General features: G+C 35.9%; 1 protein-coding gene across 1 annotated transcript in view; it reads right to left on the bottom strand.

Moving 5' to 3' along the window:
• The window catches only part of LOC106869136 (CB1 cannabinoid receptor-interacting protein 1), a 59,426-nt gene that overhangs the window by 12,890 nt on the left and 23,813 nt on the right, over window positions 1–22,723 (bottom strand). The window contains exon 2 of the mRNA XM_089352564.1: window positions 4,796–4,940. Within this exon, the coding sequence (XP_089208690.1) occupies window positions 4,796–4,940 (145 nt within the window). The remainder of the gene's footprint in view (window positions 1–4,795; window positions 4,941–22,723) is intronic.

Raw genomic sequence — 22,723 nt, 5'->3', positions numbered from 1 at the left:
ATTGGAAAAGTGTATTCTTCTATAGAGTTAGATTGACCAATATCTTCTGAGTGGAATTTAGTAGATGGAAACTGGGTGCAAGTCTGTCATCTGTGTGTATACAGGCAAGAATTGCTGATAATTAGTCAATTAGTCTAGCAAACAAAAAGTATTTACTCTGTTATGTGCTTTTATGATGAAGGAGAACATAGCTATTACATAAATTGAGAACGAGTAAAGTACCAGAAAAAGTATTGGAGTCAATAATCACTAAAACATTTGAAAGTGGTGTCCCAACATGGCCATAATCCAAAGACAGAAACATAAAAGAAATGCAGTGAATATGGAAATAATTGTCTCAGAAGCAAGAATTCTGTTATTGCAGTGAATACTTAACAGCAGATGACTTCAAAATGGTAAAGCTTGGTTAAATTTTGCCTCATTAAATTAAATTAAATAGCTAAAATGGTTTTGTATCAAAATTTAAACTTTGGAACAGTAGGACTTGCTATGTAGCCTGTCTTTTACCCTTCTCCCTGTGATCCTGCATAGTGGCTGGATTTTCATGTAAAGTCTGAAAAACAGCTACAGAGAGAAAGGCCCAGAGAAATTTAGCACAATATTTTTTTGTTGGAAATGGAGCTGACATGACAAGTAAATCTGAAGACTATAATTAGTTTTAATTTTCATTTGTTGCTCTTTATTAAAATTTTTGAGTAGTAGCGATAGAAGTTGAATGCAAGTAGCCTACTTGTTTGAAAATATAAGCTACATGTGTGGAGAATTTAGCTCACATGTATCAGGAACTTGGTCCATATGTACAACAAATGTGGACCACACAGTGAAAAAAATATAAAACCTTGCATATGGAGAATTTTAGCCCAGGTGTCTGGAAACTAAGTTACATGTGTGAAAAATGTAGCTTGAATCCAGTTGATTTGTTGCTGTTGGTTAGCTGAGTCAAAATATTTTTTTTTTCGTCTAACTGCTTTTCCAAAATTAGAGAATGACAAAACATATGGTAATATGCACTCAAAAACACCAAACACACACAAATATGCATAGACAAGTTATGTACTCACACATGAATACACACCCTTCATGCACATGTGCAGAGGCCAACACAAACATATGTACATAGGTTTCAAAAGATATTCAGATAGATATGGAAGAAAAGAAAAGAAAAATTATGGAAGTTGAGGAAAAGGAGGAGCAAGAGGAACAAGATGATGATGTAGACAGTGATGAAAACTAAAAAGAAGAAATAAATATGAAGAAGCAATAGTTCCAATTTCTCACATTGGCATAAGTCCAATAAATTCATAGGGAACATGATTATAGTTAACTAAGACTGATAGTTAAGTGTAGGTTAGCATAATGTAAGTGAAAAAACATGTTTTAATAAATTAGAAATACACTTGTAATAAGGCGTAGAATAAACATTAGCTTATGATTAATTCTGGTCAATGAAAGAAAGGGAGATAACTGAAATTTAAATTAATTTAAAATTGACTGGGCTTGTGCCATTAAGTATGTTAATTCCATCACGATTAACTATTTGCTTCACATGCAGAAGGTGTGTGCCTCTGTGTAATTCCCTCAACCAATCCGTCCGCAAGTCCTTCTGATTAAAACTGAGCATTGTTGGATAACAAGTCCTGAACAGATGAAGTTCAAGGTTGACACCAGTGAGATATGAACTCAAAACTTTAAGGGTGGGTTACTAAATACTACAAGGTATTTATGTTGACCCTTTACTGTTTCAGCTCCTCCTCCTCACCACTACCACAGCCATTTTAATGCTTATTGCTGTTGTTTACTCCTAGATCAGCCAATGATCATATAAGTCTATGGTCAAAGGCTTTGCCTATTTGGTCTTTTATCCATTCTTAGTGTATCCCAAACTATATAATCAAACATGTCCTTTTTGAAAAGGACATGATGTGATTTGAGAATAATTTGGTTGCTATTTCCAGTAGGGACTTAATTTAAGGCTGGGAGGTCTATCACTCCTCTCCTGCCCCTCATTCTGGATTGTGGTGGACAGATTTGCTACCACAAAAGTAATTTCATTCTCTTATCTCATCTGAGGCTCAGCATCCTGATATCTGATAACCTCACTTCTTCATACATAGTTTCCTTTTTATTTTTAGGAAGAAGGAAAGGGAAGTGTCCCTGAACTTTGAGGTCCATCCAGAGACTGACAATATTGATACAACTGATGTTTAGTTTGAATATCTGAGTGGATTCTGCAGGTAAGATGGGGACAGGAGAAATGATTAGGAGAAAGGGTTAGCACTGGGCTTGAAGAGGTTAGGTGGAAGTGGTATCTAACTAGCTAGTTCTAAGGAGTAGAAACTATTATGACAGTAGCTATACACAATAGTTCTGCACAGTAATTTTCCATTGACAGCCTTTAATGTTTTAGCCCAGCACACATCATCATCCATTCATATTTAGTCCAGTGCTCTGCTTGCTGATTCTGAAAACTAATGATAGCAACAACAGTAATTCTTTCAATGAGAACAGACAGATAGCTGTAATTACAGTGTTAATGTGTGTTAGAGACAGAGTTAGTGGATAAGAGCATTACTATCATTATTTTATAAATATAGCTTCCTAGTTTGAATCCAGTCTGGTACTGCATGCATTTCCAGGAATAAGATGACAATTGGAGATTAAATTGATTGAAACTTAGTGTAGTGTAAACATTAATAAAGAAAATGTTTCGTCTCTAAAGGTAAAATAAATATTAAAAAAATTATAATCATGTTATTAATCATTCATGTTGTTCTATACTGAAACCTTCCTTTAAATACTGGAGTCTCCTTACAACCCTCATATTCACTGTGTACCAGTTTAGATGACTGGGGAGTTAAAAAATTACAAAGCTTTCTGTCTTTGATGTCTTAATCCATTTATTACTATGTTTTTATTGAAATTATCATCATCATCATTTAACGTCCATGTTCCATGATTTGACATGAGCTGGCAAGCCAGAAAGCTGCATCAGATTCCCATTGTATGTTTTGGCATGGTTTCTATAGTTAGATGCTCTTTCTAACATCAACTACATTACAAAATGTACTGGGTGCTTTTTACATGGAGCCAGCATAAGAAATTTTTATGTGACATCATCATGGGTGCTTTTTTTTTTTTAATGTGGCACTGGCACATTGCTTATGTGTTACAATTAATTTTGAAAATAAAACTTTAGATGGGTGAAAGGGTTTGAGCTCAGAACATAAAGGGTCATAAAATTCTGCAAGACGTTTTGTGTGATGCTCTATCGATTCTACCAATCCATCATCCTTAACAATAATAAGTGTGTTCAAATCTGGTCAAGGTCAACTTTACCTTTTAGTGGTTGATATATAAAATACCATTCACTGTTGAGGTAAACTCTATCTTGACCCAACTCTCAGAATTGGTTATACTGCACTGTAAAAGAATTGTGTGGGGATCACTCAGTGTCTGCTTCTTCCAAAATTGGAAGTAGTGTTTAGCTAGAGTCTAGCAACCACTTTTCATCTGGCAAGCTACAAAAGCCATCCAAAGAAACCATAGAATTTGGTAGGTGTGGATGGACCAATGTCTGATACAGCATGGAATGGTTAAAAACAAGAACAAATAAATAAACAAATATGTTATTATTTATCCAATTCTAGGGAATGCCTTCTGAAACCTTTCAATTATCTATCTCCCTCAGCATCATAAATTCTATTCCCTACTCCCTTATATTTCCACCGAAACACCTAGTCAGCATAAAATAAACAATTAGAGGTGAATTTATTATCAAGGTTTTGCATTACAGAATTAATAGTTAATTTTCAAGCATGATATGTTTAACTCTTTAACATGTTAAGATTACCTTCAGGGAGTAAATTTATTTCTGGTTGAGAATCCCAACTCTATTTGCAAACCCACACATCACATGCTCAACACAAAATCATCACCTGACACTAAAGAAAACGCATAACACAACCTGATTCTAAAACATAATAAGGCCAATTCACACAACACATTCTGTGCAATCACATTCCAACACTGAAACACATTAACATATATGAAACACAATCACCATTCAATAAAACAATACAATGCAGATAGCACATTTTATACAACAGACAAATACTGAAGTAGCACCAGAAACAGTAATACAAACCCTGACAACAAACTAAAAGAAATGTAGGATACCAAAAACAATTCTATTTTCTCTCCCAAAATGAAGTAGCATTCACCTCAAGAAACTTTCTATTTTTTTGCACATTATGGTATAGATTAAGGAAGAGACCACATGATGGTTTTATCTTTGTTGTCTTATCTTTGATTTTGTTGCTATCCATGACAACAGACAGCTCTGACCTACACTATATCAGCAATGGACGTTTTTGATTGGCTAAAATTACATAACTTTAAATGTTTGCAACTCCTTTTTTATCAATTTCAAGGAAGGCAGTGGTATTTCATCTGTCTTTATGTTCTGAGTTCAAATTCCACCGAGGTTGACTTTGCCTTTCATCCTTTCAGGGTTGATAAATTAAGTACCAGTTGCATACTGGAGTCAATCTAATTGACTGGCCCCCTCCCCCAAAATTTTGGGCCTTGTGCCTAGAGTAGAAATGATTATTAATATCTAGGGAAAATGAAAGTGATTTTCAATATCAGCATGCAAAACTACATCAGAACTACATCTGAAAATAATCTGGTCAAAATTTGAAAATCTTCAAGTGGTTGGAAGAAATTTAACCAAATTCAAAACTTGCGTGAAACTGTTAAAAACATAATATTAGTAATGATAGCTGAATGAACTTACTTCAATTATAAATGTGATATCTGTCCGTTTCCCCGAGGGACTGAAGTCAGCTGATTCACTGGACCATTCTTGCAGAAATACACTTTTGGAACTATTTCCTTCCAGTAGTTTAGGGGTCAAAGGATCACCATGTATTATGACACGTCTGAAATGAAATAAGAATATCATAAGTTTATTATTAATCTTTTAAATTTTCTTTGAGCAACAAAATGATAATGATGATGATGATGATTGATAAGTTATATCATCACTGAAGTCATTGTTATCATCACCATCATCATCTCTGCCACCAATATCAGAGTGTCCGTGTTCTCTGTATTAAATGCTGCACAAACATGATCAGTGATATGAATGGTAGCCCCTACTCTTTTTACTAAACGTGTTGTCTAATGCCACTTTGACCATGGAGACTCAACCAGTGAGAAACAGCAACCAAATCTCCTCCAAACTACATCCTACCAGTAGAAAAAATACACGAGATAACATCAGAAGTACACAATGTCTAAAGAACAAAGACTAAAGATGGCCACAAATGGAAAGTCGTCGATGATAGGTTTACTTGAGTGGAGTCAACTAACAGCGCTGTTGCTAGAAATGAGTTGTTCTCCCTTTGAGGTACCTATTTAGAACATAGTGGACTGGGCTATTTGAGAGTTCAAATCTCTTGAGCAATGCCAATGAAAATCTAGGATATGAACAAGTGGTTGTCCAGAATCCTATCAACTTAACCATCTTAGATTTAGTTCTAGATTTTTCTGCTTTGGACACTATTTCAAACGTCTTTTTATCAGTACTTTGATTAATTTTGAAATGGGAGTAACAGAATTGAAAGAAGAAAGAAAAATGACAAACCCCTTGTAAATTGTTTCAAGAATTAAAATGATGAGGAATGGAGGATTCTGTCTGTATTCCATGTGACACCTTACCTATTTTTATGACCATATTTCTAACAATGGAATTATGTGTTTTCAAATAACTGACAATATAATCAAAAACTAAGCAAAGATTAATTAAATAATGGTAAGGTTTTTATTTATTGGTTGTGTTTAACCTCAGGCTAACTCTAATCCAGTAGGCCTATGATCAAACACATTTGAGTCATTAGAGTTCATGCTGCAGTCTTGCCTTCAAAGGTACAGTAGATTATATTGGTACTAGTATGTACCTGCTAGATATTTTATCAGCCACAGAAGGCTGGAAGGTAAAACTGTCTGGATGAGATTTGAACTTAGATAGTAATCAAATACCTCAAGGAATTTTGCCTGATATTCTACAAATATAGTGCCTGTATTTTTGCATGTGTGTATGTGTGTGTGTGTGTGTGTGTGTTTGTGTGTGTGTGTGTAAATGTTTCTCGATCCTTGAAGGACTACTGAGAGCCAGTGTTTAACTTCAGGCTCATTATGTGAAGTGGCTGATGAATAACCCTCTTTAGGATAAAATACCAGTCTATTATATGTAACACTCCTAGTTAGATGATGTGATATCCCATTCCAAACAGTGACTTTACATAATGTAGAACAAAGTATTCTGTCCAGAAACAACAAAACAACTGTGGTAAATTTGAACTTAGTGATATGAACAATAGGCCCAATACTGCTATATACTTGGATGTCTCACCACTACCCTATATATGTATATATGTGTGATATCTCTCTCTCAGCACACACACACACACACACACACACACATACACCACACGCACACAGAGGAGAAATTACTTATAATAAACACAAATTTATATTATTAGTTTAGTTTCTACATACATTTCACCATTGTGGCTACTTAGAATCCTGCACTGGATATTCCAAGTGCAATTAGATGTTTAACAACAACAGATTATTAAGGAACACTTTATTGCATTATGTTATAGAGAATTAATGTCTAGAGTTGGGTAGATGGAGATTCTCCTGATTCTCCTAATAAGGTCATTATTCCTGTGTAGCAAAAGTTTCAGGTATAATTGTTTACCAGGAATTGAGATACTTTTTAGTGATATGCCAAATTACTGTTTATCCATGTTCCAGTAATCAAATCAGTAGAGCTCCACTGCTAGGGAGCAAGTTATGGTGTATCTTGTGTGCACAAAGAGATGTACAATTGTTACTGTTACATGCATATAACTGTGTGTGTGTGGGTGGGTGAGGGGGATATATGTTAACATGCATGGCTGTGTAGTAAGAGATTTTCTTTCCAAACACATGGCTCTGGGTTTCAGTCTCACTACATGGCACTTTAGTGTCTCTTACTATAGATAAGGGCCAACAAGAGCCTTGTGAGTGGATTTGATAGGCAGAAACTGAAAGGAGCCTGTCATATATCAATATGTACTTGTTTATATGTGTAAGTGTGTGTTTGTGCCTCCCTGCCTTGACAGTGAGCAATAACTGTAAATAAGTCAGTCATACAAGCAGTACCATTCATTTCCAATATTCTGTGTGAACATATCTGACTGTGGGAAAATATTATTACCTTACTTGAAAAAACAAGCAAGGGTTGGGAACAGAAAGGGTGTCGGGCTGTAGAAAACCTGTCACAAATAAATTCCATCTGACCCATGCAAGCATGGAAAAGTGGACATTAAATGATGATGATGATGATTACATATATATCTATCTATATATCATCATCATCGTTTAACGTCCGCTTTCCATGCTAGCATGGGTTGGACGATTTGACTGAGGACTGGTGAAACCGGATGGCAACACCAGGCTCCAATCTAATTTGGCAGAGTTTCTACAGCTGGATGCCCTTCCTAACGCCAACCACTCAGAGAGTGTAGTGGGTGCTTTTACGTGTCACCCGCACGAAAACGGCCACGCTCGAAATGATGTCTTTTATGTGCCACCCGCACAAGAGCCAGTCCAGGGGCACTGGCAACGATCTTGCTCGAAAACCCTACAAGGCCAGTCAGGCGGTACTGGCAACATATATATATATATTAATCAACATACATAATTGTATAAGTTGTATAAGTATGTATATTATGAATGAAGTGAAACAGCAAAAAAAAATTAATCAGTTCACAAGAACCATCACCACCATCACTGCTACTGCTACCACATAGATCAATTAATTAGCTACAACACAATAGACTTTATGTAATTTAGATAAAACTAATTTACAACAGTGGTCCCATGGTACCTAAGGTAGTGATTATAGGAGCAGGTTTGTCTTCTCCACACTAGTAGATGTTATACTAGTAGTGATGGTGAAGTGGTGGTAGTAAGGAGGAAAATATATTTAAACACATATATTCTCCACTTTTTGGCTTTATTTCTAGAATATGTGAGACACTAAACAAGAACTGGAGTTGAGGGTATCAACAAAGACCTCACTCTAAAATTACTGGCCTTGTGCCAAAACTTGAAACCATTATTATTATTATTATTATTGAAGCGGCGAGCTGGCAGAATCATTAGCTTGCCGGGTAAAATGCTTAGCAACATTTCAACTATCCCCGTTCTGCGTTCAAATTTTGCCAAAATTGACTTTGCCTTTCATTCTTTCGGGTTGATAAAAAAGTACCAGTTTAACGCTGGGGTTGATGTAATCCACCACTCCTTCCCCAAACCTACTGGCTTTGCACCAAATTTTGATATCATTATTATCATTATTACTGAAGATGTCATACAGTATCCAATATTGTGATGTTGTAGATTGAAGATATTGTGTGTACCAGGGATTTGTATTGTTTGTCAAGTCACAACAAGGACCTCAGACATACAATACTTTACACAGCATGTGTGTAGTTCCCAGTAAAACCGATTTTTGCTATATACTAAGATTGTAGGGTATTTCCAAAGTGTCTAGATGTTTCTTTATTATCATTATTGTATTGAGCTGGGAGAATAAAAAAAAATGCTTAGTAGACTCTTAATGTTCCGAGTTCAAGTTTGTCTTTCATGCTTTTGAGTTAATAAAATAAAGTACCAATCAAATACTGTGGTAGATGTAATCAACTAACTCTTTTCCCCCTATAATTGCTGGTTTTGCATCAAAATTTGAAGCAATTATTATTAATAATAGTATCAATAAGGCAGTGAACTGGCAGAATCATTAGTGGGTCAAACAAAATATTTAGCAGCATTTTTTCTAGTTCTTCATGTTTATCATCATCATCATCATCATCATAATTTAGTGTTCATTTTCCATGCTGACATGGATTAGATGGTTTGACTGAGACTGGCAAGCCAGAGAGCTGTACCAGGCTCCAGCCTGATTTGGTTTGATTTCTATGGTTGGTTGCCTTCCCTAACACCAACCATTCCAAGAGTGTAATGGGTGCCTTTTACCTGTCACCGGCACTGGTCACGACTATGATTTTATTTGGCTTGACGTGTCTTCAAGCACAGCAAATTGCCAAAGGTCTCAATCACTTGTCATCAGCTCCATGAGACCCAAGATCTGAAGATCATGCTTCACCACCTTGTCCTATGTCTTCCTGGGTCTACAGCTGAGGCCGACTTTGCCTTTCAATCCTTCAAGGGTCAATAAAATAAGTACTAGCTGAGTACTGGGATCAATGTTATTGACTACCACTCTCCCTCTAAAAGACTACTGGCCTTGTGCCAAAAAATTGAAACCATCTACTATAATAATACTCGTGTTTTTCTCTGTCACAATATATAAATGAGAAAGGAAGGGGTGATAGATGAATAAGGAGGGAAGGGGTGAAGGCAAACTGGTAGTGGGATGATGGAAATTCTATGGTATAAAAAAAATCAAACAGCATTTCAACTCTGTGAGTATATGTGTGTTTGTAAAAGGGAGGAATGTGTGTGTTTGTGTGTGTGCAATGGAAGTGGGATGGTGAACATTCAACACTGAAAAGAAAAATCAAACATCGTTTCAACTTTGTGTGAGTATGTGTGTGCATGTACAAGAGAAGTATGTGAATGTTTGTATGTGTGATTATTATGTACATTATTTATATATAAAATACTACAATTAGCCATCATTTTTGACAGCACAGGGTCAGCTAGTTATTAATAGTTTTCATATTAGCAATAATAATAATGATTTCAATCAAAGACACAAATGAAGAAATTTTGGAGAAGTGAACAGCGGATTTAACCCTTTAGCATTCAGATTACTCAGTCAAATGTAATGCTTATTTATTCATATTGTTTGAAATTAATAATGCACCATCTTATAACTTCATGGTTTCGATATGATTGTTTATTTTTAGAATGACATTGTAGGGTAGGGGTCAGACACCAGATCTAGCCAGTTTGAACATAGAACAGGTAGAATATTTTGGCTGGATACAGCTGGTTTAAATACTAAAGGGTTAAATTGACACCTATGCTTGACTGGCACTTTGTTTTATTGAATTCACTCTTTGAACTCAGAAAATCAGGAGACATAACTAAATTTTGGGTGCTAGACTAAAATTTGTTACTTGGTTTAACCCCAACTGTTTGGACTATGGGTGCTTTCAGTGGAGTCTGTTCTCTTATAAGCATATGGGACAGTTTATATGTCTGAGGATAACATCTTTCCTTTCAGCAAAATGCAAAAGAGATCGTGGCTATTGCCTTTTTTCTTCTTTTTCTTCAAGCAGCTGCTAAGAGGAATTTCACAATACTACATTAGGAACTTCTGTCCTCCATTAGTTTTAGCAGGTTATCAATTTCCTGCTGTGTGTGTCTGCCAATGTTCTGAATGTAGTTGAATGGTCTTCATTCTCTATTAAATTACTGAAGTTTCCAAAACATGACATTGAAAATGGTATCCATTATAACAGCAGTAGCCACTAAATATCTTGTATTGAGAATCAATAACAGAGATAGGTGGAATGTGTCCATAAATCTCCTCTTTGGTCTTGTGCTCATGCTGTGAGATGTTCCAAAACCTCATGAGAAGTCTGGTGATGTTGAAGCTCCTTCTTCAAAGTCCAGATTTTGTCTTAAAAAAGGCCAGTGTTGTTGACATTGAAATATCTAATTGCCAGATGTTTTAAAGTTAGTTGCAAGTTCTCCAGACTTTTTCCCTATGCGTCAAAAAGTCTTATTGCTAATCAAAATAAGACCTGTGGAAACAGAGTGGCTGATGGTTTTCATCTTCACTGATGGTCATGTACCTAGGCTTCTTTATATTGAAAAAGAGACCAACTTTGGATGCAGCATTCTCAAAGGATGTTATTAAGTCTTGTACATCACACAGTTAAAGCTTGTAAGAGAAAGAACATCAACATGGACAAGGTTGGAGAGATGCAAGCTCTGCTGATATCTTGATCACATTTGCATGATGGTGAGGCTATTGTTTTGGATGGGGGTCAAGATTTTGCCTAAAGATGTAGTCAATTACAATCACATAGAGCAGTGGTTCCCAAACTTTTTAGAAACGCGACCCACTATTTATGACACCAGTTTATGGTGACCCACTTAACTCTACTGCGTTAGGGTTAGGGTTATATTAAATATGAAACAAAACGTTTTATAACTGTTTGAACGTCTCCATACCCTATGGGCAGGTATTAACTCTAATACAAAACCTCGAAGCAGTAACTGTTATCGGCTCGATCAGTGTTGTACTGCGCCTAGTTAAAGTTCTCTATAAATAGGTAAAAACAGACTTCTTCTTTTTACGATTACGTACGAATAAATAACTTGAGAAAATGACCACCTCTGATTTGTTAAGTTCGTGAAAAAAGCCTACTGCTTGATAAAACAATCAGTCTGGTATTGAAAACATGAGTCTTGAACTATCTCGATAGACAGCGGTTAATGAAAGCTAATGCGTAATTTTATAACTTTTTGCGACCCACTAGGATTCCGTTCACGACCTATCAGTGGGTCGCGACTCATAGTTTGGGAACCACTGACACAGAAATGGAATCAAAGTGTCACACTGAAGGATTTTTGCAATTGTTAGAAACCAGAATACCATTGATCATAAATTTGCTTCATCTGAGCTGACCCAGGGTTGAACTACAACTACAGTTCAAAGAAAAGAAAAAAAAAAACAGCCTAGTAAAATGACAAAACATATAGTGTGAAGAAGACCTGGAGATCACATGATCAATCCTCTGTTTTGAATTATTCAATCTCTTCAGCTGCACATATTGTTAAATGTGGATTTTCAAGTATGAGAAGAATCTCCCCTATTAAACATGCTAATATAAGAAATCCACAAACTGAAGATGCTAAACCAATTCTATTTTCATATGTAATGAAGCTGTAATTTTGTTTTTCTTCTATATTTGATCCAAATTATTTAAATGTAGTAACTTGTAACATATATACACACACACACACACACTACTCTTAGTGATTTCTAACAGAGGCACAAGGTCTCAGATTGTGATGTGTATTATATAACAAATAGCAAGTACTTTCGTCTCATGAGCATTGGTATTAAGATTAAATTACAAAACTATATTTTGCATACCTCTCAGGAGCTCCTCGATATTTTCAGCATCAGCAAAAATTGTTCTATTGTCAGCAGATATAAGATAAAGATAGATGCATTCTAAACAAACTGTTACAACTCATTTGGAGTTGAACATTTTCACTAGCACATAAATCGCTACAGTAAAACTTAAATATTTAGATTACTCTGTTAAATATAAGCTTATTTATTCACATTGTTTCGAATAAATTATGCATTATACCATAGCTACGAGATTTCAATGATGTGTTTGTTTATTTCTAGAATGATATTGTTGGGTAGATGTGAGAGGCCAGATCTGGCTGGTTTGAATGTAAAATGGGTAGAATATTTGAGCCAGATATGGCCTGTTTAAACAACAAATTTGAGAGGATGCAACATTGTCTAACATTTGAATAAGAAAATAACCAAAATTTCCTTTTTTTTTTATGTGGTTGCATTAGCTAAATCACTGCAACACATATCATCATTATTCAATAATCCTATTTGTTATTTCTTTAGTAGAAGCATGTGGTCTAGTTGGGCTCATGGTCATTACAGTGTATTCAATTCCTGGATCAGGCAGTGCACTGTGTCCTTCAGTAAAACATTCCGTTTACTCAGCTGCAAATGAGTAACAGCCTAGTGCATCCATTTCTTCCTCAGCTGTTATAACCTGCAGGATCAAAGGTGAGAGAACTTAGAAAGTGTCTATACTTGCTCCTGGCTAGATAAGTGCCTAAAACAATTAGTAAAAGCATAGTATATGCTAATGAGTCATACTTGCTTGCAAGTGATGGCTATGATTTTATGGTTACATGCCATTAGCTTCTATGGTTACAGAGAACCCATCTATGTATACAATCAAATACAGCTTCACAGCCTTGGTCATAGAAACCATGATTCAAATGGCAGCTTGCCTATTCCTTTCGTTCCAAATACATTTATAAGATAACTAATATAAACCTTGCCAACTGTTGACTATAATCTTATCTCCCTTTAATTAATACAAGCATGATAATCTCGATGAAAAACTGGAGCACTAATGGATTTCTTCTTTATCAGTTTGAATTTTTCCACTAAACCAGACAAGATTTATTGAGAGTGCTTAACAGAACAACCAATCACTTTAAGTATTTCAGATATTTTACAACACACACACCAATTCTATCAATTTGCTCCCTTAATAATAATTTTTAGACTAGCACAAGGTCTTTCATTTTAGGGGAGAAGGTATAGTTGATGAAATCAACCTCATATACATAGACGAGTGAATTTTCTGGCAAAATTGCCTGTTTATGGGCTCAATCTTTCTCATATCTCACATCTATGACTTTCTGCCAAAGTGCACCATCAACTCTGATGTGTCCTAACGGTTGACTTTCTTCCCCACTGCTTTTCCTTGTAAACATCAATCTACTTGCTGTCACATTCAGCAATGTCTGCTTTTACAGAAGTGATACCATCCTCACTCATCTTCTACTGAAGCCACAGCCATCTGCAACCTAAAAAACCTTATACTAAATATGTACAGATTGTGTTACTGTCTCCTTGCTTTGACTTCATGTGATTGTTGTAAACGAATGTCACCATCAGGCATGTAGTGTCTTTCACTTCCAATCTTCCACGAAAAACATGTCTGGTCATGGGAAATGTTGCTTTTGCTTGAAAACAGGTGAGGGTTGGTGACAGGAAGGACATCAAGCTGTAAAAAATCTGCCTCAACAAATTTCATTGAACCCATGCAAGCATGGAAGAGCAGATGTTAAATGATGATGATGACGACAATGACTATAGAACTTACTGATCTTGAGTCATCATCAATCATGCACTTTTAGCATACTTATGTCTCTTCTCTTTATTAATAGTGTCCACCTCCACTCCTTAACTAACCACTACAGCTTGTCCAGGAAGTTGACCTACTGGGATTCACTCCTGGTATGCTTCCTCACCTCAACTTGCAGCTCTTCAGAAGGAAATGTTAAGTACATCAATTACACTACTTTCAGAGAGATTATGAAGGCCTAGACATATCTTCGTCCCCCAGACCAAGTCAAACAAAAATAAACTGTAATCCATGACACTCATCATCATTGTTATCATTTTTACATTTCTTTTTCCATGTTGGCCTGGATTGCACAAATTGCTGTCGACCAAGTCCTTAGTCAGAGTTACTGCACTCCTTGATAGTTTGGGATATCTTGCTCATATAGTCCATTTTTTGGCATGTTTTTTATACCTGTGTATCCTCCTACCACAAACCAGTTTACAGGGTGTACTAAGTACATTTTATTGTGCCTGATGTTGTTTCAGTTCATTTGCCAACCACTTTCTAGTGTATTGAGTACACTTTATCATGTCACCAGTACTAGAGGAGGAACCTTGTCTCTGGTAAGGCTAAAGAGTCCTTTCTGCTCTACAGTGTCTCCATTCACTTGTTTACAATCTTTATCTTTTTTAGACCATTTAAACAAGGAATTCTCAACCATTTTTTTGATCTATGGACCTCTTTGATTTCTATTTTATTCTGGTGGACCCCACCATAGCAGTTCAATGATTAAAAACTAGTTTTATAGGAACTTCTTTCAATATTCCTATTTTATTTTCACACATTAACTTGTGTACATACTTCTAAAGCAAAATTATTTCATGGCCCTTAAAATACTATTGTGGATCTCCAATTTACTATTTTGTGGTGTGGAACTCAAAAAATGTTATATGGACCCTCAGGGGCCATATGAACCCTCGTTGAGAACCACTGACTTAAACCCTCAAAACAATGGCCTCAGTGGTGATGCACTGACTGCAAAGACAACCACTTTCTATTGCCGCATCCATTTCTACTGTATATTCCAAAGTTTCTAATTTGAATTTCAAACTTTGGAAAATTTAGAAAGTAGCATATGATGTTTACAGGGATATATCACTTACAGGGATCAAAGAGAGATTTGATAAAATTTCTCAGTAACTTTCATAAAGCAATGAAATATAGGAAGGCTTTTAAATGCCAAACTTGCAGTATAGAGTTGTGATATCAAGAGTTTGGGAAGGAGAAAACTTCAGTCCTTTTGTTCATTCTTCCTTCAATGTGAAAGTTTGGAACAAAACTTGTAGGAATTTTTCACATTTATTTTTACTATTTTACACCTAGAAGAGATATAATATTCATACATTTGCATTTAAAATTGGAGAAATGTGCATGCACATGTGCACACACAAACACACACGCTAGAAAGAGAGGTTTGTGTGGTCACTTGATCTTCAAAAACAGTTGCCAAATTCCTCTTAAATCCCCTTCTTACAAAATTTAAGACACTAAAAGTTTAATATAGTACATTAAAGTCAGTGACACAAGCTAGAGGTATCGTCGATAACCGCGTGGTTACAAGTCGTAGTTTTATTTGCAGTCGAATGTAAGAAGCAAAAAAAGAATTGTTTTTGAAAGAAAACTTCGTACAAGAACAAGTATTTGGAATTTTACCTCTTAGGAATAAGTATCGTTTTCATTTGTTTATTTTCTTTTAACTTAGGTAACATTTGAGTTACGACTTAATCTTTGTTTACTTTCTGAGAATTCTCACTATAATTTTCATTCAACTTTTATTACAGCGACCACTTAGCTTTGATTCTCTTTGAAAAATAGAAACCATTTTTTTGATTCTCTTTGTTGATTTTCTTTCAAAATTATCCCTAATTGTGGTATAGAGTTTTTGGCTGCTCTTTCTGGTGGGTTAGATGTCCTATTATAGGCATCTCTGTATTTTAAATGAATAATATATAGTCTAATTTTTTCTTCTCGCTAGACCACTGGTAGTAAATAAAATTTGTAAAGTTTTTTTGCTACCCTGTGATTTATAAATAAATAAATAAATAAATATATATATATATATATATATATATATATATACATACACACATACATACATATATAGGGTAGGTTATACAAAGAGAGAAGTAGTACTTACTAGAATTTGGAATTTAGTGGAATCTGGGGTAGAACAAAAACAGAAGGGTAAAACAAAATTGGGTTAGAGTGGAATTATTTTGGTTACAAGAGAGGGCTGACAAAATTAAATACAGAAGAAAACTAGTTCCTATTTTTTTTGTATATATGTATATTTATTTGCGTATGAGGAGTATATATATATATATATATATAGTGTGATAGATCTTCTGTTGTTTTAAACTATGAGCATTCAGTTGTTGGTTCAAATGAACTACCTACTCACTAAATTAATGTGTAAGTGGCTGAGTTAATTCAACAAGCATATGGGTTTAATATAACTCTCAGACTGAATCAGCATGACACAATAGTAATATGTGACAATGCATTGTCATGTATTACTATAGTGTCACGCTGATACATTACCTTTGAATTACAAGTAAAGTTCATCAGACAGACTTTACAAACAGTCCTTGTCTAGCTAATTTCACTCACAAGGCTTGGGTTGATCTGAGGCTCTAATGAGAGACACTTGCCCATGATGCCATGCCATAGGATTGAACCTAGAACTTCCTTGTTATGAAAAAAGCTTTTTAAGTATTTAGCTTTGCTTGTTCTTGCTGCTCTGTCCCCCCCACACACATGCACGTGATGTATGTGAAAGATTTCTGCATAGATATATGTATGTTTATCATCTTCTGGTGTTCACATTTTAAGTAACAATTTATTGCGACATCAGCAAAACACAATAACAGCAACGGACAACAAAAATAACATTTATAATAATGCCATAAACAACAAAAACAACCCCAGTAGCAGTAGTAATGTCCTTGCAATCTCAAAGATGTGTGTCAAGATAAACAAACAATATTATACACTATCATATTTCATCATTATAATAATTGGTATCATTTTAATATGTTTCCAAGCTGACATAGGTTCAAAAGATCTGAAAAGCTGCTAATCATTCCTCAAACAATTTTATTTCCACAACAAACCTGAGACCTTGATCCTAAGAAATTATTTCAGGGAAACAATAACTTAAAAGAAAAATTTTTTTTCTCCTTTGCAACTGAGAAAATAGTAAGAAGTTTCTAAAATTCGGAAATATTCTTATACAGTTACATAACAGACTTTCTCGTGTTGGTGAGAGATCTTCAACTGAGTCTTCATCATTGCTGCCACCACTGTCATCATCATCATTTTACAATGCTTGTATGGGTTGAACAGGTCCTTTCCAACACAGCATCCTGCCACTTGCTGTGTTCCTTTGTCATTTTCTGTGTAAGGTTCAGCTTCCTGAGATCAGCTTTCTACCCAGGTTCCTTCCATTTGGATATTCTGGCACTTCTTTATCCCACCTATCTATCACCATCGATATGCACACACTTTAAGATTCCTCTTATACCCAGTTTTCCCTCACAGTTTGAATGTGCCACATCATTCATGCACACTAACATTATACATCATGCTTTCTTTCCAACTTTTGCCCATCCTTGCATTCAGTGCTCAAGTTTCACAACTGTGCAGCATTGTAGTTTGTACACAATGCATCATACAAACAAACCTTTACTCAGAGAGAGAATCCCTTATTGGCAAACTTTTCTCACTCTATTGTAGTTATGGTTACCATACTTTCTGAATACCCCACTCCACAGCAGGTTAGTCATTTCATCTAGTCAATAAACAAACTGAATCTGTGCATTAAAAATTTCCTGTGTTGTCATCATCATCATCATCATCATTGTTATTGTCTTAACATCCACTTCTCTATGCTTGCCTGAATTAAATGAAATTTATGGAGGCAAATTTTCTACAGCTGGATGCCCCTCCTGTTGCTAACCCCTGCTTGTTTCCAAGCATGGAAATATTCCCCATGACCAGATGTTTTTCATGAAAATGAAGCACAATGCATGTATGACAGTGACAACTATCATATAAAGTCAAGCTAACAAGACAGTAACCCCCCCCCCCTCCCCCACACACACATGGTTTCATTCAATTTTCATCAATGAAATTCACTCACAAGGCTATAGTAGAAGACAGTTGTTGAAGGTGCCAAGCAATGGAACTGAAGCCGAGACCATGTGGCTGGGAACCAAAATTCTTACCATACAACCATGCCCCAAAAAACCCCATTATTAATGGAGCCAACGAAGAATCTTTGTGGTTACAAGACGTAATAGAAACAATAGCCAAACTTCCTTTCAATCACACATTAGTGTCTTTAAAAAAAAAAAAAGAAAAGACACTTTGGAAACTATGGTTCCAGAATGACTGTCTGAATAGAATACGACAGGGAAGCATTTAATCATTATGTCTTCTTAATCAAAGATGACCTGGGGCTAAAACAGCAACCCCAGTTTGGCATCTATTTAAAAGAAAAAGAGTGATGTGCTACAGTACAGATGTATCAGTTTGAGGTGGCAACAAGCTGTGCATGCATCCTGGTTTCAAATCCTGCCAGTAATCTATCCATTTCATTGTAATTATATATGTCATGAGAAAATAAAGTATGGTTACCATAAGTTTTTATACTTGCCACTTTGCCTTTACTTAGTACTGGAGACAACCCCCCACCACCTAAAAAATCCCAAACAAACTGAAACTGTATTATTATTTTATAGTTGTTTCAGTCATTAGACTGTGGCCATGCTAGGTTACCACCTTGAAGAATTTTTAGTTGAATGAATCAACTCAGTACTTTTTTTTTTCTAAAGCCTGGTACTTATTCTGTAGGCTCCTTTTGCTGAACTGCTAAGTTACAAGGACGTAAACACACCAAGACTTTTTGTCAAGCAGTGGTGGCGGTGGTGGGGTGGACAAGGAGACGCAAAGATACACACGCATACACACACACACACAATTGGCTTTGTTTAGTTTCCATCTACTAAATCCACTCACAAGGCTTTGGTTGACCGAGGCCATAGTAGAGGACACTTACCCAAGGTGCTACACAGTGAGACTGAATCCAGAACCATGTGGTTGGGAAGCAAGCTTCTTACCACACTACCATGCCTGCACCTATACACATTTTAAAGGATATATCAGAGATACAGTGAAGTGTTACATAAACTGCTTCACATTATTTTTTAGATTAAGCATGGGCAAACCTTTTTTGAGAGACAGGCTGGTTCATCATCAGGCAGATTGCACTATGAAAAGAATTTAAGGTAATTTTTCATTAGGAGAGCCACAAGCTGCCCATGACTAATTTAGATCCTTTTATGATCTCAGTTCAAATCCTGCTGAGTGAAGTTGACTTTACTTTTCATCTTTCTGGCCTTGATACATTAACCTTTAGCATGCTTAGTGCATCATGTCACCACGAGTTTTCTCCCCTGTAGCTGAAGGTGCATTGTGTTGCAATGAAAGGGGAGAAAACTCATATGGTGACATGATGTGCTCACAATGTGCTAAAGGTTAAATAACAGTTATGTATTGGTGTTAACTCAGCTAATATTATCTTTCAACACATTGTGTCAACATGGCAAACAATTATTTTAATTTAATAGGTCTCAGATTGGAGATTTTCAATTTTAAACAATCAAGATTAATAAGTGCAGGCATGGCTCTGGGGGTTAAGAATCTCACCTTGAAACTACACAGTTAGGGGTTCCAATCCCACTGTGTAGACACTGTAGATGGCATCCTCTGCAACCGCTGCAGGTTGACCAATACGTTGTAAGTGAAATTGGCTGAGGGAAACTGGAAGAATCCTGTTGTCTATGTGCATGTGATTGACTGCATATTCTCCCTTATCTTGTCATGCATGTGCTGACTGTAAACAAAAGCCTCACCATTCATATAGTGTCATTTATTTGCAGTTTTCTGCAAAAGTATGTCTGGGTTGTTTGCTTGTTTTGATAGACTAGTGGATTAGTACTTTACTAAGAAACAGATGGAGATTAGCATCAGAAAGGGAAAATTCTACTTCAATAAAGTCTCATCTGACCCCCTTAAATATGAAAAAGTAGCTGTTAAAACAATGATGATGATAATGATGGTTGGTTTGAAAATTTGGTTTTTGTTTTGTGTTCAAATACATGTTTTGATAAATTTGCAAATTCAATTGAGGTCTGTATATGTATATTTCTGCCTATGTAAAGTAATCCATTTTAGTAAACCACCTGGTTCACCAGTCCTCAGTCAAATCGTCCAACCCATGCTAGCATGGAAAGCGGACGTTAAACGATGATGATGATGATGATGATGAAGAATTGCACGAATGTCAATGATGTTTTGTTTATTAGAGAAAGGATATTTGAATAAAAAATATTTAAATTTAACTATAAAAATAAAAATAGAATAAATATGGAGTATGTTTTCAAACAAATCTAATGACCATTGAGATATTACATACCAAAATAAGAAAGAAAAAAAAAACAGAAAAGAGAAAAAGTGGGGTTGTTGAAAAATAACCTTTTAAACACACCCAAAAGTTTTTAGAATTTGTCAAGTCATAGGAAAAAAAACCCAAATCAAATGCCTGACCTGCCAAAATCTATAAATACAAATTCAAAGTATGTTTGTATAGTTTCAGTATCAAAATATCAAGTCTAAAAGTCTAACTTTTAAATCCTGTGGAGAATTCTTCAGTTCAAAATTATCCTACTGCCTTGTGCCTATCTTCTTACTCCTGCCCCCCTTTCCTCCTCCTCCCATTGTCTGTTTCCTTGGTTACTACTGTTTGGTTCCAAAAACTGATACTTAACCTTCACCCTTCTCTGGAGAGTTAGAAGGGATGAGGGGTGGGTGGAGAGTGTGATGGTAGTAGGGGTAATTTTGGTGTCAGTGGTTGAAACAGTGGTGGTTGAGGTGGTGGTGGTGATGGTGATGGTAAAAGTTAGTAGTTATAGTGATATCAGAAACATATCACATACCAAACACTTCACAGACCTAACACATTTGTATAGCACAACAACCCCCCAAAACACCCAAAGCACAATACACACAAAGCAGACAAGAAACACATTCACATATCAGGTCCACAGTGCATAAAACTACACTTATGAGACACATTCACACATATGAATGTGTTTCTTAACTTCAAAACTAGAATTAAAAAAAGATTTATCTCCCAAGAATTTGAAACCCTCTCTAAGACCCTTAAGTAAAAACTATTCTAGCTTTGAGGCAGTATGAGATGCAGTGAGAGTTAGTTGCCTTTGGTAGTTTTTTAAGAGAAATTCGCATTAAGTTACTGAATGTAATAGTGCAGAGACTCATATAGTTCTGGTAGAATAAACAGAAGGAATTTTCTCTTAAACAGCAAAATAAAACAATTTTGAAAGGAACTTATAAACTATATTTTGGAATATTGTACAATTTTTTTTTTAATGTACAGACAAACAAAATATATATATTTATAAAAAAATAATTTTGAAGAAGTCCTTGCTAAAAATTAACATTCTTTTATTCTTTTACTTGTTTCAGTCATTTGACTGTGGCCATGCTGGAGCACCGCCTATAGTTGAAGAAATCGATCCCAGGACTTATTCTTTGTAAGCCTAGTACTTATTCTATCAGTGTCCTTTGCTGAAGTGCTAAGTTACAGGGACATAAGCACACCAACATCGGTTGTCAAGCAATGCTGGAGGGACAAACACAAACATATATATATATATATATATATATATATATACATACACATACACACACATATATATATATACACGATGGGCTTCTTCAGTTTCCATCTACCAAATCCACTCACTAGGCTTTGGTCTGCCCAAGGCTATAGTAGAAGACACTTGCCCAAAGTGCCACGCAGTGGGACTGAACCCAGAACCATGTGGTTGGGAAGCAAGCTTCTTACCACACAGCCATGCCTGCACCTATAACTATGCCTGAGCCTATACTTAACATTTTAAAATATATTAAACAGGTATCGAAATAGTGCTTTGTGTATTTTATATTTTATGTAAATTATAGTGTCAAATAAAGTGTTGTAACTGCAGTGAAGGCAATAGTAGTAGTTGTAGTAGTAGTGCATGTTAAGGTGGTGGTGGCATGAGCTTTTGATGATTGAATTAGTTTAGGTGGTTAGGAGTTGCACTGGTGCAGTAGGTGCTTGTTCTGGTTGGTGGTGGTATGATGATGGTGTTGGTGTTGGTGGTGGCAATGACAGTGGTGTTGGCAATGGTGGTGATGATGGTAGTGTTGGCATTTGGTGGTAGAGTTAACTGTGCGGGAGAGAGAGAGAGGGAGGGAAAGAGAGGGAGAGAGAGAGAGAGGGGGAGGGAGAGAGAGAGAGAGAGAGGGGGGGAGGGAGAGAGAGAGGGGGGAGGGAGAGAGAGAGGGGGGAGAGACAGTAGCTGTATTTGTGTGATGGTGTGGAAATTTGGCAGAAATGTTTCTTATAATGGTTATGTGGTATGTGGTGAAGGATTATTTCTTAAAGGTTATTCAGTCTCCATGAAAGTTCAAAAGTGCATCCAAATGCACAAGCAGTATAATACCAAAGTGTATCATTTACCTTTTGCTCATTTCAGTCATTGGACTGAGGCCATGCTGGATCACTTGCCTTGAAAGATTTTAGTCAAACAAGTCAACCCCAGGACTTCCATTTTTTGTTTTAAGATTGGTACTTATTCTATCGGTCTCTTTTG

This window comes from Octopus bimaculoides, chromosome 5, assembly GCF_046866305.1.
Source record: "Octopus bimaculoides isolate indiv1 chromosome 5, ASM4686630v1, whole genome shotgun sequence".
Lineage (NCBI taxonomy): Eukaryota > Metazoa > Mollusca > Cephalopoda > Octopoda > Octopodidae > Octopus > Octopus bimaculoides.
The sequence above is the reverse complement of the archived record's forward strand: the minus strand, read 5'-3'. Positions and strand labels throughout refer to the sequence as shown.